The sequence below is a fragment of the Sapajus apella genome, unplaced genomic scaffold (genome assembly GCF_009761245.1).
Source record: "Sapajus apella isolate SASKATOON/1434 unplaced genomic scaffold, GSC_monkey_1.0 scaffold56, whole genome shotgun sequence".
NCBI classification, from domain to species: Eukaryota; Metazoa; Chordata; class Mammalia; order Primates; family Cebidae; genus Sapajus; species Sapajus apella.
In genome coordinates, this window is record NW_022436996.1 from 10,241,626 (window position 1) to 10,261,532 (window position 19,907).

Here is a 19,907-nt window from a genome sequence, read left to right on the forward strand (position 1 = left end):
TTTTCATATGTAATTCCTGAGACTGAAAACCGAGACCCTTTTCATATATAAAGCTAAAAACCTAAGATTCTTCCACGTGAAACATCTAAAGTATAAGCCTATATAAAGGCAGAATCTTCCTCTGTTAGGGGAGCTGGATTTTGGACAGATTACCACCCAAGGCTCCCAGCCGAATAAACCCTCCTTCCTCCTGTATTCGGTGTTCAAGAGATCCGTTTCCTGCGGCCGGTCCTGCTACAAGATTAAATGGAGAAAAGACATACAAATGGATTTAACGTGTACATGTGGAGAACTAAGGAGGACCCTAGAGTGATTACCACTCCCCACCCCCAGCGGGGGTTCAGAAGCTTACATAAGCTTCTGATGTTCCCAGGATGTTAAATAATATCCTGGAAAAATAGATTATGGGAGTGGAGAGAAGAGTAATTCTGTTGAAGGGATTACTAGGGAGAATAATTGGATCTAGGAACAGAGATGAACTTGTAAATATCCTTTTATTTTTTGAGACAGAGTCTTGCTCTGTCACCCAGCCTGGAGTGCAATGGTGCAATCTCATCTCACTGCAGCCTCTGCCTCCTGGGTTCAAGCAATTCTCATGCCTCAGCCTCCTGAGCAGCTGGAAATACAGGTGTGCACCACCACACCTGGCTGATTTTGGTATCTATCAATTCCAGGCCTTTAGATAATAATTTAACTCTTTTAATCAATCTTCAATCAGGAAATTTTTTAATTCACCTGTGACTTGTAAGCCACACCCTCACGTTGCTTCTAGCCTGAACCAATGTATACCTCACATATATTGATTGATGTCTTATGTTTTTCTAAAACATATAAAAACCAAGTTGTAACCCTTGGACATATGTTCTCAGGACCTCTTGAGACTGTGCCTTGGGCCATGGCCACTCATCTTTGGCTTAAATAAACCTCTTTAAATATTTTACAGAGTTGTTTTTTTTTTTTTTTTAGATGGAGTCTTGCTCTGTTGCCCAGGCTGGAGTGCAGTGGCAGTAACTCAGCTCACGGCAACCTCTGTCTCGTGGGTTCAAGCAATTCTCCTGTCTTAGCTTCCCTAGTAGCTGGAATTATAGGCATCTGCTACCATGCCCAGCTAATTTTCATACTTTGAGTAGAGACAGGGTTTCGCCATGTTGGCCAGGCTAGTCTCAAACTCCTGACCTCAGGTGATCCACCTACCTTGGCCTCTTAAAGTGCTGGGATTACAGGCATGAACCACCACACCTGGCTTTTTTTTTTTTTTTTAATCAACAGTGAGGGAATGTGGTCTTTCTTCGGGTCCACAAGGGGGAGTAGTTTTAAGGGCAAGAACTTCCTAGCACCATGCCCCCCCTGCCCATCTCTCTCCATCTGGGAGATTTACTTTGCAGGTGTGGAAAGAAACTAAGAGTCAATCACTTCAGCGGAAGTTCTAAGGAACACCTTTCATTGGCCTGAGGTCTTAGAGAAGGTAGGGGTTCCTCCCAGGCTAAAAGTTCTCTTCTTCCACACCCCTTCGGACTCCATGTATGGCTCTCCTTCCACAAACACTCCCTTTGTGGAAGCAATCTTTATCTCTCCTGGATTTTCCCTCTGGAGTCCCCTTCCATGAACACTCCCTTCGTGGAAGCCTGTCTTCCCCTCCTAAACTCCATCTCTCCCTATTCCCTTCCTATTCAGTGAATATTCCTACTCAGTGTATAAGCTGCTTTCCTCTCCTGGATTCCATGTCTCTGGATTCTCTCACTCAGTGTGACAGTTAGCGGTTTCTCTCTCTCTCCTTCTCCTGCTTCTCTCTAAGTAAATCACTTTCTACAAACACTTTTGTGTCCAGCATTTACTATGCACTGCACTGTGGTCCCCTCTCTCATTCTTGAGAAGGCAGGAGGCCAAGAACCTGGAGAAACATCCTCTCAGGGAGGCTAAGGGCTCCCTGAACCCCAATATTACAAACAGTATCACCTCTTAAGGGATGTTTGGTGAATCAAGAGAGAAAATGAATAGAAAGTGATTGGTTTAGAATCTGGATGCTAGTCCCTTTTCCTTTCTTGTCTTTTTCAAGACCAGAGCAGCAAAGAAAAAGGAGATAAACTTTGAACTCTTCTCTGGAGCCTGGTGAGCTGCTTCCTCTCAATAGGGAGAATCGCTTCCTGAGCCCAGGTGAGAAGTGGTTTCTCCTTCAATCCTCATTTACCACACAGAGTATATAGCCTATGTATGCTCACAGGTATTACCTTCTGAAGAAGAGTTGTGCTCATTTGCACTCCTGTTGGAAATGTTTCATTGTTGCAGAAAATAGAGACCCAGGCATTGCCTTGTCTTTTATTTTTTTTCAGAGTCTTGCTCTGTTGCCCAGAATGCGGTGGCATGACTTCGGCTCACTGCAACTTCTGCCTCCCAGGTTCAAGCGATTCTCTTGCCTCAGCCTCCCAAGTAGATGAGATTACAGATGCCCACCAGGACACCCGGTTAATTTTTGTATTTTTGGTAGAGACAGGGTTTCACCATGTTGGCCAGGCTCTCCTCAAACTCCTGACCTCAAGTGATCCGCCTGCCTCGGCCTCTCAAAGTGCTGGGATTACAGCTGTGAGCCACTGCGCCCGTCCACCTTTTCTTTCCTGGCAAGGGAATGGTAGGTTCTGATCCTGGTTTGCAAAATTCTTTCAAAAAAGAGATCATGGCCTTTCTATTACTCTGGCACATAAAATAACTTTCCCAAAGAACAAATATGCACCATTACTTGGATGAATCTCCATCAGTATCTTTATTTCTTTACACACAGCTTTGTCTGCCTTCTGAGGGTTCCAGAACTGATGTGTTACTGCCTTGCCTTTCCTTCCTTGTCTTTCTGGGTCACCTCTGTAGCTCTGAGAAATTGAATTTGCATCTTAATCCTACAGTGTGACTCCAATGCTCTGTCTGCCAGCCTCACAGTCAGTGTTTCTGGCATGGCCTTGGAATAAGCCCTTGAATAAGACATTTTCCGGAATGGTTTCTATCCAGATGTATTAAAACGCTTGCATTTAAAAAAAACAAAACAAAACAAAACAAACAAACAAAAAAAAACCTTTCCTATGGTTCTGACAAACTTGATCCAAAGTATTTGTTTACAGTCCCTATCTCCCTAGAGGAATATAGTAAAGTTTTACATCATACGGCTGAAAATAAAGCAACTGTCTAGCAAATACTATATTCTTACAATTGATTATATTCATCATATATAGTACAAGATTTCTACTTCCAAAAAAGTAAGTCTCTTATATTTTTAACTAATTTCATGGAAAGATGAAAGTTTGGCAGCCATCTCCAAAGATGACTACGTATTTAAATTTGAAACAATACCCACTTTATCACTGGTTTTTGATCCTCTAAATGGCTCTTTTGTTTCATTCTGGGTGGGTACATGTGGCTTAAGAGGGGGATCTGTGTTTTCACAGCACAGCACTTTTTATTTTAGCTAACCATCCATCACCAGTCACACTTTCAGTGTCATTTAGATTTGAAGTTTCCATTTGGATAGGCTTTGCAAAAAGGAAAGAATGAAACACACACACACACACACACACACACACACACACACACACCCCACTGTAAGGACATAAGCATTTCATAGCACTATATAGGAAATGCAGCAGACCTGAGTGGAACTCACTGATTTTCTTTAGCATTTTGATTATATGGGTCTATGAGTTCAGATGAATTGAAGCACAAATGAAACTCAACAGACATGATGAAATCCACCGAAACTGCTGAAATGGTTGGGCAGAGCCCATAAAAATGGTTTCATTCTCTGAGACGAGAGGGTAAAACTGGGTCCTAATTCAAGAGGCAGCTTCTGGGGGCTGTCATCATCAAGTCCTCAAACTGAGAGATACTTTTCAACAATAGGGTTAGTCTTTATATGCTGTAGCGTTGAACAGACTTCAGTAAATGACACAAAGTAGGTTAATCTCTATCAGCAGCAGGACAAATGCACTATGCCACTTTTAAAATTACACAAATTTAATCCCTGCAATGTTTATACTATGTTGGTAACCTACATGGATGGCTGGGGCAGGTGGTGGGATAAGACCCAAATAAGATACTTTTAAAACATTTTAATTTAATCAACAATTGGCTCAGGGAAGAGAGTACAGTCAGGAAAACAACCCTGACATTGAACAGACGCACCTATTTCTAGTCTCCATTCCATCTTTTGTCCTCAAGCGTCTCAGAGGCTGAAAGTATGCTCAGAAACTTGTTGTGTAAATGCCATTTTTAAAGAAGTATTTTACTTTTTTATAAAACAGAAAGACTAATATTTGCCCTAACTAATTCACAGGAGGCTGTGTGTATCCAAGGAGATCATACATGTATAAGAACTGGAAAATGTGATTGATATGGAATGCCCTATCATTACTGTGCCCATGTGAGAACATTCTCAAAGAGAATGTGGGCTTCACAACTACTGACTGCTACTGGGCAATTCAAGTACAAGGTGGAATACTTATTCTCGGTTGCCTGAAAAACAATGAGATTTCTTTCTCATACACAGACACAAATGTATTCCGCATAATTGCCATTAACTGTTGACTGCTTTTGCTTTCATGAAATATCTGGTAAAATATTATTTAAAAGACTCTCTCTAGGGCTGGGCATGTGGCTCACACCTGTAATCCTAGCACTTTGGGAGGCCAAGGCGGGCAGATCACAATGTCAGGAGCTCAAGACCAGCCTCACCAATATGGTGAAACCCCATTTCTACTAAAAATACAAAAATTAGCTGGGCTTGGTGGTGAGTGCCTGTAGTCCCAGTTACTCGGGGGGCTGAGGCAGGAGAATTGCTTGAACTCGGTAGGTGGAGGCTGCAGTGAGTTGAGATTGCACTGCTGCACTCCAGCCTGGTGACAGAGCAAGGCTCCATCTCAGAACAACCCGAGTAGCTGGGACTACAGGCACGCGCCACCATGCCCAGCTAATTTTTTGTATTTAAGTAGAGACGGGGTTTCACCATGTTGACCAGGATGGTCTCGATCTCTTGACCTCGTGATCCACCCGCCTCGGCCTCCCAAAGTGCTGGGATTACAGGCGTGAGCCACCGCGCCCGGCCCCTTTTTTCTCTTTTTAAAAATAAAGTCTGCCTGATATATACCTTCTATGGCTCCTTTCTCATGAGTTGCAATAATTGTATATCACAAACCTAAATTATAAACAAATTTGTATTTTCCAATATTTTTTCATGTTCATTTCACATAACATGGTTTGAGTTTCTTTTTCTTATTTTCTAGAGTACCTAGGAATGTGCTGGATGAATGACAGCCTCACAATAAATTCTTTCTGAGGTTGTTTTATTGATTAAGAGCAAATAAGCTAATGTTAGTTATAAACTGCTTATATGCTGTAGCATATACTATTTAATGTTCCTGGAATCTTCTTTTTAAGAATGATAATAAAAGTTTGTAGAAGGCTGAGCACAGTGGCTCATGCCTGTAATCCCAGCACTTTGGGAGGCCGAGGCAGGTGGATCACCTGAGGTTAGGAGATCGAGACCAGCCTCACCAACGTGGTGAAACCCCATCTCTACTAAAAATATAAAAATTAGCAGGGCATGGTGGCATGTGCCTGTAATCCCAGCTACTTGGGAGGCTGAGGCTGGAGTATCTTTTGAACCCGAGATGTGGAGGTTGCAGTGAGCCAAGATCGCACTGCTGTACTCCAGCCTGGGCACTAGAGTAAGACTACATCTCAAAAAAAAAAAAAAACAAAACAAAAGAAACAACAAAAAAAAGTTTGCAGAAGTAGAATTTTTACAAATATATTATTAATTATTTAATGAGAATACTTTCTCAAATTCAGAGCTAGAATTAGAATTGATAAGCCAGAAGTATTTTACCTTCCTATGTCAATTCCATAACAAAAATGAGTTTCATTAGACCACACACGAGAGTCTTCTTAATTTTAGAGCAACATTATATTTCATTTCTTATAATATCTGTTTAAAATGCATATATACTATTACCTTAAGTCAGTATCCTTTTCTTCGGCAGTTGAAATTAAATTTCTTCCTGCACAGTTTTACTAAGCCTGACTAGATGAATGAAGTATCATTGTTCAATAAATGTGTGATAAAGATCTTGACCAATCTCGATTTTACAGGTAGCATTTTCCATGTAAGTAGAGAAAACTCAGCACAAAGTCCATCTCCCTTTTGTAATAGGAACATGGCATTGGTTAATTGCTGACGACCTCGATTTACTAAGTAGGAAACTGTTAAGCATGCATCATTACGTTCCTTAGGACACCTCTTTGAGAGGATGCCATAATCTATTATCAAGTAGGTCTAATTCTCTCTTGATTTACAAAGTGGTAATAATATTCCCTCTCACATAATGCTTTGCTTGGAGGATTCCAAATCCAGGCACTAAAATATTTACAGCCTCCCCAGGAGGAATTGGGATGCAGGTGGTATTCTTATTACCACAGCAAAGAAAATGGAGGGGTTTGCCTGAGATCTCCAGGCAAGTCAGCTATTTGGGGAGCAGAATCTAGATCTCCAATGCCTAGCACACAATCACAAAAGCAAAGAGCTCTCAGGAGAGTTGCCCATATCATGTGTCCCCAAAACAAGAGGGAAAATGACGCCTAGGAGGCTCACTGCAGAATCCCCATTGTGCAACCATGTCACCGTTTCCCTCTGACTGCACATAAAGCACACTGAAGGGTAATCAAGCAACATAAAATCCTAATGGTGCCCTTAATGAGGAGGGACCATCACTCCAACTCCCTTACCTCCCACTATCCAAGCTAGCAGCCCCAAATTCCTCTCCGGGATGACTAATCCTGAAAGCAAGGCGTAGTTACAGAAACAATCTTTGGCTTACAAGGGACCCTCAAGCTCTGATGATGATGAAGTTTGATAGCAATAATGTCAAACTTTATATGGCCATAATCCAAGTTTACAATGATACATTAAGCCATAATGCTACTATTTATATCACCATAAACCGGGTTTATGGTGATATAAATAGTCATCCTAATGGCATTAGCAGCAGCACTCAGTGGAATCACAGCTGTTGAGTACTGCATTTATGCTATTAGCATTGCTATTTATATCACCATAAACTTAGGTAGTCAAACTTGTTATATATGAATATAGAGGAAAGATAGATATCCCCATTTTATGCCCAAATCTTGGCTTCTATACTGGAGGCTTTATGGCTGTTCCCCTCCTCTAAGTTAGCTCTGCTTGGGTTGTGTGATGTTTCTATAGGAGCCACAGAAGAGCAAGTCTCATTGCTGGTATCTTCTGAGGAGCTGGAAATATTTAAATGATAAGAAAGTGCAAGCCACAGCTGCCATGCAAACTTACTGTCTCCTTGGCAGCGCAGTGGACCCACACTCAATTTGGCTTCTGAGCCTTGCCGGTCGGTATCTCCAACCACCACTTGGCTCACTGGCAGGTGATCTTTGTATGTTAAGAAACCAGCATCCTTCCTCCTGGATCACAGGGAAAGACAGAAAAAGAATGAGGAGGCTGAGTTAGAAATATGACTTTTCTGCTAATTGCTTAAGTTGTCTAAGGATGGCATTTCAGTAATTGTTTGGAAGTTTACTAAATAAAGCCACAGTTAAACAGTTGTTCTCTCTCCTCCGTAGGTGGTCTCATAGCACATTGCTCAGAAGCACCTCTGGCATTTTTGCCTTCTGGAAAACAGAAGTGACACCCTGAATTCCAGAGATTCACAACCATTATGCTGCATACTATTTTAGATTGAGAGCAGACCACAGCCCATGCTGAACACCAAGCACACATGCAGAGTTTGCTGCTGCCACAGAATCAGAAGCTCAACAAAGTCAACCCGATCGCTTGAATAATCCGTGCAACAAAACCCTATTTTAAAACAACCCTTTGTTTCTTTCATTGCTTTGAAGCAATTCCTTCAGAGGCTTTCTTCCCTGTGGTACGTCAGCTAAATAAGGGACACCTTTTATTCCTTTATCTCGTCTTGTTTAGTTTAACAAGTGGAATAGTTTATGTGAAGTTTCCAACACAGAACAGGTGTTCAATAAGTGTCTATTTCCATCTACAATGAAGAGTGGGGCTGACATTCGAGCCCAGTTGGTCTTCCTCCTGAGTTTGTTCTTCTTTTTACATTTGTCCTATTTCAGGTTTCCCAAGTCTATCCTGTATCCACCCTAAATGATGAAAGACAAGGCTAGTTGCAAAGTACTGACCCTAGAATGGAGCACAGAAACCCAGGAGGTGTTCCTGGAGATGGGCTTAAGGTGAGTTATGTGCAGTGGTGTGTTTTGGGGCTGTGCAGCACTGATTTCACCCTCATGGGAAATCAGTGCCCCTTTGCCCTCTTTTCTTGCTCCTGCGGCTGAGGGATCCCTCATTTGGGTGGGAGGCACACAGCAGTCTGATGTCATTCCTCAAATGTACCCTTTCAGATGATTTTTTATATGGTTCAGTTTGAATATAAATAACCATTTTGAAATTGCACATAGAACTAATCACAAAAAAACCCACCCTGATTTTGGATGACAGGAGAATGAGAGGGACAGTTCGATAATTTAAAGATTTGCCATTCATGTCTCTTGGTGAATAGTGCAGGGAATGGAGATGAACCAACCTGGAGGCCTGTCTTGAAAATGCTATGATATGTGGAGCAGTTACTTATACCTCTGACCTTCTTGAGTGTCAGTGAATATATGCTTCCTCATATATTTCTATGTGTCAGGACCCTTAGAAACCCAGAAAGGAATGACAGAACTTGGCCAGTGGGCCTCAAATAAATGCATTATATACTGCCTTAGTTATTCATTGTTTTCCAAATAAAGGGGTTTAAAAAAATAATTATGTATCAAATCAGAATTAAGATAATGCAGAAAAGCACTGTGATTCTTATTGACACTGGAGCTCCTAATGACTAGGCCTGAAATATCTCAGTGGACTTTTTTACAAACCCACCATCTTTCATTAGAAATTCTATGAATTAAAGTCATGTCAAAGTGGAAACAAAGCCTTTGATATTAAGTGTGATATTTAGTGCTTCTTAAAGGAACAATAAATAACCTACTAGAAATGATGTTGTGTCTTCCACAGTACATCCACCATGATGCCTGGCTAATTTTTGTATTTTTAGTAGAGATGGGGTTTCACCATGTTGACCAGGCTGGTCTCAAACTCCTGACCTCAGGTGATCTGCCTGCCTCAGCCTCCCAAAGTGCTGGGATTACATGTGTGAGCCAGCACTCCTGGCTAATAATGTTGGTTTATTTATGATAAGTGACAATGCACTACCTTCTTATGACACTAGTGCTAGGAGAGAGCTGTTCCAGTTACTATGTAATTTCATTGCCCAAATTGCGATGTGTATAACCTTATAGGAACTCACATATCTACATACTGTCACAATTTGGAAATATAATTTTTAAATGTTTGTAAACATAAATATAGACTTTTAGTCGATTTTGAGCTTAAAAAATTTTTATACTAAAATCAGGCATAACTTAGTTTCAATAAAAACTGATTAACATCAGGGATGACAGAAATTTATAAGTCACATTTTATCAAAATTTTGGCATTATTAGTGAATGATACTGAAAATATCATGATTCATTAAGAAAAGCCATTTAAGTGAGATGATGTACATTATTCCCATTTTACTGATGAGAAGAATGAGAATAAGGGAATTTATCTATACCAAGTTTACCAGTGTTAGTCTGGATTCAAATTCACACTATCTGGATCCCCTCCTTGGACTTTTTACTTTAAAAAGGGGAAAAAAACAAAACAGAATAGAATCAAAACACCACTATGTAAATTAAAAGAATTTTTCTTTTAATTCTCACTATAGGTGAGGTGAAAAGTACCTTTTTAACATGTACTTAGCTAGCCTGAAATGTTAAGGCTATTTGTAAGACATAAACTTAAAGCTATCTGTAATGTTTTATTCACATTTACCCTGAATCTATCAACGTACCATACTAAGCCAAAAAGAAATCTAGAACCACCTCATGATCCAAATCAACCAATTTTTTTTTCTTTTTTCTTTTTCTTTCTTTCTTGCTTTTTTTTTTGAGGCGAAGTCTCCCTCTGTTGCCCAGGCTAAAGTGCAGTAAGCTCTGCCTCCCAGGTTCAAGCGATTCCCCTGCCTCAGCCCAAATTCAACGTTTTCAATGATATATAGAAGTTCATAAGAGGTTGCCGTATAGCTAGTAGTAATAACACTCAGATATTCCTTACCCAATCAACAAAGGAGGGAAAAATTGTCAGCTGAGAAAACAATAGAAAGAGAAAATGGTGTAAAGATGTCTCCTTGGTCACTTTTGACCAAAGATCAAAATAGGGACCCAGACAATGGCATGTGAAACTCTCAAAGTAGTGGACTCTACATTTGTTGTGGAAACTAATTCATGAAAGTCAGTAAAGTAGTTTAACCAGCACAAAGTCTCTGTGATCCTACAGCACAACCTACTTTTTTTGTTGTTGTTATATATATTTTTAACTTTAGAAACAGGATCTTGCTCTATTGCCCAGGCTAGAGTGCAGTGGTGCAATCATAGCTCACTGCAGGCTCAACTTGGATTCAAGGGATCCTCTTGCCTCAGCCTCCTGAGTAGTTGGGAGTACAGGTGTATGCCACCACACCCTCTGTTTTAATTTTTTGTTTGTTTGTTTTTGTAGAGACAGGTCTTGCTTTTGCTTTTTTGCCCAAATTCCTAGCTTCAGGGTGTGAGCCAAGGTGCCTAGTTCCCACAACCAATTTGTGGTCTGGAGAGGGGTCCTCTGAAATACCTTTATGATGTCCATCTAAGCACCTTGTATGATTTTTTTTTTGCAAGCAAAACGAGACTTTGTTGAAAGTTATGATCCTTACAGACTGAGGTCAATCTAATTTAGGGAGATATTCAGTAATGATTTATCATGTTAGCATAATAACCTAATTATATCTGTTAGTGGGCTTGTAATTTGAAAAATTCTATCATCCATTTCAAATAGGCCCTGAACTAAGACTCTTGTATGCTATTTCCATCAGCATTGTTACTCAAGTAAAGCTTGATTCCATGGATTTTGTTTTTCTAACCTGATGTGACTGTTATTTCCCTTCAGTATGGTTTTCTTGAAGAATTCTGTCTTGCTCTGCTTTCTTTCCTTGCCTTTTTTTTATTGTGCTTAGAAAGCAAACAAGCCTATAGGCAGTTTAATCTTGTCCTTAGCTTAATGAAAAAGTAGGAAAAAGAAACTCTAAAGAAAAATAAACATCCAAAATTTTTACAATGAGCCTGCTTTTCTACCAAATATTATTATATTATGAGTTTTCCCATACAGTAATTCTAACGGAGAAGGACTTCTCTTTAGCGAAGTTTTAGGAGTACTTAGTGACCCTTAAGAAAAGTGTACTCTGTGTCCTTTTATGCATTTCCATCACAGCATCACTCTAACAAGAAATTTCTGGACGGAATTCAGGAAGTCAAGGTTACAGCTACAGAAGTTATCTCATAGAGAGAAGTAGAAATACAAAATAAACACACAAGAAGAAGTTTAATACTATCATTCATTAGGGAAATGTAATTAAAACCACACTGAGATGCTACTTCACTCTACCAGGATAGCTGTAATCAAAAAGAGAGGCAATAACATGTGTTGACGAGGATTTGGAGAAACTGGAATTATCATACACTGCTGAGGGAGGCTGTAAAGTCATGATTCTCCTGTCTCAGCTTCCCAAGTAATTTGGATTAAAGTGCCACTGTGCCCAGTCATTTTTGAGAACAATTTGGCAGTTTCTTAAAAAGTTAAACATAGGTATCCATATGACTCAAGAATTCTACTTCTGAATATCTATACAAGAGACAGGAAAGCATATGCTCACATAAAGCCTTTTAGGCAGACGTTTGTAGCAGATTTAGACATGAGACCCAAAGTGGAAATAATGTAAATGCCCATCAACTAGGGAATGGATAAAAGTATGGTGTATACATGCAATGAACTATTATTTAGCAACAAAGAAATGAAAACTGAATACGTGTTGCAATATGAATAAACCTCAAGAACACTGTGCTAAGTGAAAGAAGCCAGACACACAAAAATCACATATTCTAATTTTACTGATATGAAAAAGCAAATCTACAGGGACACAAAGGAGATTAGGGGTTGTCTGGGCTGAGGGTAGAAACAGAAATTCAAGGTAAACAGTAATTCTATAGGGATAATGTTAATGTCCTAAATCAGGATTGTGTTGATTTGTTGCACAACTAAATGAATTTACTAAAATTTTACTAAAAAACCTTTACACTTGAATTGTACAGTTAAATCGATGAATATTATGATATTTAAATTATTCCTCAATGAGGTTATTTAAAAAAAGAACTGTAGATAGTCTCAAATGCCATTTGGCAATAAGGACAGACAAGTCCTCTGCACATATCTCACTGGAAATTGTAGGGTAACGAACTCCGAAGTTGTGTATTCCCTGTCTTTGGTATCATCTACTTTGTGACTAGGAACCAGAGACTACAAAATCCTTACTGACTCTGTTTTGAAGAGATTTTTCTACCATTAAAGTTTATATCACTATATTTACATATTCTATTGATCTTTCTTCCTGGATAGGAAACACACCTTTTTTAGACACCCATGATTTGTCTGTTCTCCTTACCTTTGACTTCTGTAAACATTCATTAACAAGAGCCAGGATACTTAAATGGTACAGAATGTCCCACCAATTTCCTCCATGTTTGATTCTCTTCTCCATTCCTTATTTAGAATTTGTCTTTTGTACCCCACCTGAGACCTCTGTCACTTTTCCAAACTAGCTTTAGGAACGCTGCCTCAATCACAGACAATCAAACATTCTTGGTTTTTCTAGGACAAGCTTAACAATAAAATTCTGTTTGATTGCCAACATTTGTCATTATAATATTCTGAAAATGCCAACATTTTTAGCATTAAATCTGCATCTCAAGGATTGCTTCTAAACTTTTTGGAGTCTTTTGTATGATTTCTGATTCAGACAATTAAGTTCACTTTACCTATACGTCTTTGTATCTCTTTTCTCCATTTCTTTTTTAATGGGATTTCACCATGTTGGCCAGGCTGGTCTTGAACTCCTGACCTCAAGTAACCTGCCTGCCTTGACCTCCCAAAGTGCTGGGATTATAGGCATGAGCCACTAAGCCCAGCCTCTCTTTTCTCCACCTTTTGTGCCTCCTAACAGGTATCCTCTAATACTTTGTACTTTTTCCATAGCAAGTGTTTAGAAAAAGGTCAAAAGGTAAAAACCTGTAAGAATTTTCCTGGAAAGTTATTTTACAAGTAGCTTATACTAAAGATTTTTTGTTAATGTCTATTTATTTCTATTAAAGGATCTTTGGGTTGTTCTTATTCTTTCTAGCTCTTAAATAAAAATTCACATCCAGGCATGGTGGCTTGTGCTTATAATTCCAGCACTTTGGGAGGCTGAGGTGGGAGGATCACTTGAGCCCAGGAATTCAAGACTATCCTGTGTGAAAAGACAGAAGATGGCTGATTAGGAGCAGCTCAGGATTGCAGCTCCCAGCGAAAGCACAGAGGGTGAGTGGACGCCGCATTTCCAGACAGATTTTTATTGCCCACAGACCAGAAGATTTCCAGGCGTAGGGGCCCCACGGGTCACCAGCGCTGCTGTTTTGGCTGGTGCGGCTGTTTTGGCTGGCAAGGCAGGTCTCTGCACAAAATATATGGGTCCAGATGTTGTTTTAGCTGGCGATTGGAGCTTCTGGGAGACAGAGTTGCCCATTCAACTGATAACAAAGGGGACAGAAACAGGGAGCCAGGCCAGGAGATTCCTGGGCAAAAAAGCGCCACAACTCTCAGCGTGGCTGTTTCAGCTGGCGCAGTGGGTCGCAGCATGGGAAATCACACAGATCTCAGCGCCTTTTCTTTTTTTTTCTTTTCTTTTGAGACGGAGTTTTACTCATGTTACCCAGGCTGGAGTGCAATGGCACGATCTTGGCTCACCGCAACCTCCGCCTCCTGGATTCAGGCAATTCTCCTGCCTCAGCCTCCTGGGTAGCTGGGATTACAGGCATACGCCACCATGCCCAGCTAATTTTTTGTATTTTAGTAGAGACGGGGTTTCACCATGTTGACCAGGATGGTCTCGATCTCTTGACCTCGTGATCCACCTGCCTCGGCCTCCCAAAGTGCTGGGATTACAGGCTTGAGCCATCGCGCCCGGCTCTCAGCGCCTTTTCAACAGGCAACTGGAACACCTGGGAGACAGAGTCACCCATTCCACAGGGGGAAAAAAAAAAAAGAGAGGGGTCTGAGGCACGGAGCCAGGTGATCAGGCTCGGCTGGTCCCACCCCCACAAAAAAACAGCAATCTGAAAGGCTCTGGATTGAGAGTTTCACAGCAAGCACAGCTGAACCCAAGATGGTCCAACTCTGTGGGGGAAGGGCGTCCGCCATTACCGAGGCAGTCCACCACTACAGAGGTAGTCTGCCATTGCCGAGGCAGCCCACCATTGCCAATGCAGTCTGCCATTACAGAGGTGGACTGCCATTGCCAAGGCAGTTCTAACTATACCCGTATAAACAGGACTGCAGGGAAGTTCACACAGCAGCTCAGCAAAGCCTCTGCAGGCAGACAGTGACTAGGCTGCCTCCTCGCTGGGCAGGACAGCCCTGAAAAAGGCAGCAGCATAACAGAAACTTATAAATAAAGCCCTAACTCCCTGGGCCACAGCACCTAGAGGAAAAAAAAAGCGTTTATGAGTTCTGCTTAAATGTACCTGCCCAGCAGCTCTGAATGAACAACGGAGCTCACAGCTCAGCACTTGAGCGCCTATAAAGGACAGGCTGTCTCCTCAAGCAGCTCCCTGACCCCCGTATATCCAAAGAGTCACCTCATAAAGGAGAGATCAGACTGACATGTGGCGGGTATCCTTCTGGGACAAAGATAGCAGAAGAAGAAACTGGCAGCAACCCTTACTATTCTGCAGCCACTGCAGGTGATCCCCAGGCAAGCAGGACCTGGAGTGGACCTCAGCAGTCCTACAGCAGAGCGGCCTGAATGTTAGAAGGAAAACTAAGAAGCAGAAAGAAATAACTTCATCATGAACAAACTGGATGTCCACTCAGAGTCCCAATCTGAAAGCCAACAACTACAAAGATGACAGGTGGATAAATCCAGAAAGATGGGAAGAAACCAGCACAAAAAGGATGAAAACACCCAAAACCAGAACACCTCTCCTCCTACAAGGGATCACAACCCCTCACCAGCAAGGGAACAAGGCTGGATGGAGAATGAGTGTGATGAATTGACAAATCAGGCTTCAGAAGGTGGGTAATAAGAAACTTCTCTGAGCTATGCAAAGAAACTAAGAAACTTGAAAAAAGATTTGGTGAAATGCTAATGAGAATAAACAACTTAGAGAGGAATATAAGTGAATTGATACAGCTGAAAAACACAACATGAGAACTTTGTGAAGCATGCAAAAATTTCAACAGCCAAATTGACCAGGCAGAAGAAAGGATATCAGAGGTCGAAGATTAACTCAATGAAATAAAATGAGAAGGCAAAGTTAGAGAAAAAAGGGTAAAAAAGAATGAACAAAGTCTCCAAGAAATATGGGACTATGTGAAAAAATCTAATCTACGTTGGATAGGTGTACCTGAATGTGGCGGAGAGAATAAATCCAAGCTGGAAAATACTCTTCAGGATATTATCCAGGAAAACTTCCCTAACATAGCAAGGCAGGCCAATATTCAGGTCCAGGAAATACAGAGAACACCACAAAGATATTCCTTAAGAAGAGCAACCCAAAGGCACATAATCATCAGATTTACCAGGGTCAAAATGAAGGAGAAAATGCTAAGGGCAGCCAGAGAGAAAGGTTGGGTTACCCACAAAGGGAAGCCCATCAGACTCACAGGAGATCTCTCAGCAGAAACCCTACAAGCCAGAAAAGACTGAGGGCCAATATTCAACATCCTTAAAGAAAAGAACTTTCAACCCAGAATTTCATATCCAGCTAAGCTAAGCTTCATAAGTGATGGAAAAATAAAATCCTTTATGAAGAAGCAAGTACTCAGAGATTTCATCACCACCAGGCCTGTTTTACAAGAGTTCCTGAAAGAAGCACTAAACATTGAAAGGAACGACCAGTACCAGCCATTCCAAAAACTTACCAAATACTAAAAAGCATCAACACAATGAAGAAACTGCATCAACTAATGGGCAAAACAGCCAGCTAGCATCAAAATGGCAGCATCAAATTCATACATAACAATATTAACCCTAAATGTAAATGGGTTAAACACCCCAATCAAAAGACACAGACTGGCAAATTGGATAAAAAGCGAAAACCCATCAGTGTGCTGTATCCAGGAAACCCATCTCACATGCAAGGATACACAAAGGCTCAAAATAAAGGGATGGAGGAAGATTTATGAAGCAAATGGAGAGCAAAAAAAAAGCAGGAGGTGCAATTCTTGTCTCTGATAAAATAGACTTTAAACCAACAACGATCAAAAGAGACAAAGAAGGACATTACATAATAGTAAAAGGATCAATGCAACAAGAAGAGCTAATGATCGTAAATATATACACACCCAATACAGGAGCACCCAGATGCATAAAGCAGGTTCTTAATGACTTACAAAGAGATTTAGACTCCCACACAATAATAGTGGGAGACTTTAACACCCAACTGCCAATATTAGACAGATCAGCGAGGCAGAAAATTAAAAAAGATATCCAGGACTTGAACTCAGACCTGGACCAAGGAAACCTAATAGACATTTACAGAACTCTCCACCCCAAATCCACAGAATATACATTCTTCTCAGCACCACATCACACCTACTCTAAAACTGACCACATAATTGGAAGTAAATCACTCCTCAGCAAATGCAAAAGAACAGAAATCATAACAAACAGTCTCTCAGACAACAGTGCAATCAAGTTAGAACTCAGAATACAGAAAATAACTCAGAACTGCACAGCTTCGTGGAAACTGAACAATTGGCTCTTGAATGTTGACTGGACAAACAATGAAATGAAGGCAGAAATAAAGATGTTCTTCGAAACCAATGAGAATGAAGACACAACATATCAGAATCTCTGGGACACATTTAAAGCAGCGTCTACAGGAAAATATATAGCAATAAATGCCCACATGAGAAGCAAGGAAAGATCTAAAATTGACACCCTATCATCAAAACTGAAAGAGCTAGAGGAGCAAGATCAAAAAAACTCAAAACCTGGCAGAAAACAAGAAATAACTAAGATCAGAGCAGAACTGAAGGAGATAGAGACACAAAAATCCCTTCAAAAAATCAATAAATCCGGGAGCTGGTTTTTTGAAAAGATCAACAAAATAGACAGACCACTAACCAGATTAATAAAAAAGAAAAGAGAGAAGAATCAAATAGATGCAATAAAAAGCAATAAAGGGGATATCACCACAGATTCCACAGAAATACAAACCATCATCAGAGATTATTAGAAACAACTCTATGCACCTAAACTAGTAAACCTGGAAGAAATGGATAAATTCCCAGACACTTGCATTCTCCTGAGCCTAAACCAGAAAGAAGTCAAAACCCTGAATAGACCAATAACAAGGGCAGAAGTTGAGGCAGCAATTAAGAGCCTACTACCCCAAAAAAGCCCAGGGCCATGTGGGTTCACAGCTAAATTCTACCAGATATATACAAAGAGGAGCTGGTACCATTCCTTCTGAAACTATTCCTAACAATCCCCAAAAAAGGAATCATTCCCAAATCATTTTATGAGACCAATATCATCCTGATACCAAAACCTGGCAGAGACTCACCAAGAAAAGAAAACTTCAGGCCAATATCCATGATGAAGATAGATGCAAAAATCTTCAATAAAATACTGGCAAACTGATTGCAACAGCACATCAAAAAGATTATCTACCATGATCAAGTAGGCTTCAGCCCAGGGATGCAAGGCAGCTTCAACATATGCAAGTCTATAAACGTAATTTACCACATAAACAGAACCAAAGACAAAAACCACATGATTATCTCAATTGATGCAGAGAAGGCCTTTGACAAAATTCAACAACCCTTTATGCTAAAAACCCTCAATAAGCTAGGTACTGATGGAACGTATCTCAAAATAATAAAAGCTATTTATGACAAACCCACAGCCAATATCATACTGAATGGGCAAAAACTGTAAGCATTCCCTTTGAAATGTGGCACTAGACAAGGATGCCCTCTCTCACCACTCCTATTCAATATAGTATTGGAAGTTCTAGCCAGAACAATCAGGCAAGAAAAAGAAATAAAGGGTATTCAAATAGGAAAGGAAGAAATCAAATTATCTTTATCTGCAGATGAGATAATTGTATATTTACAAGACCCCAAAATCTCCTGAAACTGATAAGCAGCTTCAGCAAAGTCTCAGGATACAAAATCAACATGCAAAAATCACAAGCATTGCTACACACCAGTAACAGACTTAAAGAGAGTCAAATCAAGAATGAACTGCCATTCACAATTGCTACAAAGATAATAAAATACCTAGGAATACAACTAACAAGGAACATAAAGGACCTCTTCAAGGAGAACTACAAACCACTGCTCAATGAAATAAGAGAGGGCACAAACAGATGGAGAAACATTCCATGTTCATGATTAGGAAGAATCAATATCATGAAAATGGCCATACTGTCCAAAGTAATTTACAGATTCAATGCTATCCCCATCAAGCTACCAATGACCTTCTTCACAGAGCTGGAAAAAACCACCTTAAGCTTCACATGGAACCAAAAGAGAGCCCGCATAGCCAAGTCAATTCTAAGCAAAAAGAACAAAGCTGGAGGCATCACACTACCGGACTTCAAACTATACTATAAGGCTACAGTAATCAAAACAGCATGGTACTGGTACCAAAACAGAGATATAGACCAATGGAACAGAACAGAGGCCTTGGAGGCAACACCACACATCTAAAACCATCTGATCTTTGACAAAACTGGCAAAAACAAGTAATGGGGAAAGGATTCCCTGTTTAATAAATGGTGTTGGGAAAACTGGCTAGCCACGTGCAGAAAGCAGAAACTGGACCCCTTCCTGACACCTTACACTAAAATTAACTCCAGATGTATCAAAGACTTAAACATAAGACCTAACACCATAAAAACCCTAGAAGAAAATCTAGGCAAAACCATTCTGGACATAGGCATAGGCAAGGACTTCATGACCAAAACACCAAAAGCATTGGCAACAAAAGCCAAAATAGTCAAATGGAGCCTAATCAAACTCCACAGCTTCTGCACAGAAAAAGAAACAGTCTTTAGAGTGAATCAGCAACCAACACAATGGGAAAAAATTTTTGCAATCTACCCAGCTGACAAAGGGCTAATATCCAGAATCTACAAAGAACTGAAACAGATTTGCAAGAAAAAAACAAATAAGCCTATTCAAAAGTGGGTGAAGGATATGAGCAGACACTTTATAAAAGAATACATACATGAGGCCAACAAACATATGAAAAAATGCTCATCATCATTGGTCATTAGAGAAATGTAAATCAAAACTACATTGAGATACCATCTCACGCCAGTTAGAATGGCGATCATTAAAAAATCTGGAGACAACAGAAGCTAGAGAGGATGTGGAGAAATTGGAACACTTTTACACTGTTGGTGGGAGTGTAAATTAGTTCAACCATTGTGGAAGACAGTGTGGCGATTCCTCAAGGACCTAGAAATAGAAATTCCATTTGACCCAGCAATTCCATTACTGGGTATATATCCAAAGGATTATAAATCATTCTAGCCGGGCGCGGTGGCTCACGCCTGTAATCCCAGCACTTTGGGAGGCCGAGGCGGGTGGATCACGAGGTCAAGAGATCGAGACCATCCTGGTCAACATGGTGAAACCCCGTCTCTACTAAAACTAC

General features: G+C 40.4%; 1 protein-coding gene across 1 annotated transcript in view; it reads right to left on the reverse strand.

Moving 5' to 3' along the window:
* CNTNAP2 (contactin associated protein 2) overlaps positions 1-19,907 on the reverse strand; it is a 2,272,324-nt gene that overhangs the window by 430,381 nt on the left and 1,822,036 nt on the right. Inside the window, exon 15 of the mRNA XM_032245220.1 lies at positions 7,343-7,470. Within this exon, the coding sequence (XP_032101111.1) occupies positions 7,343-7,470 (128 nt within the window). The remainder of the gene's footprint in view (positions 1-7,342; positions 7,471-19,907) is intronic.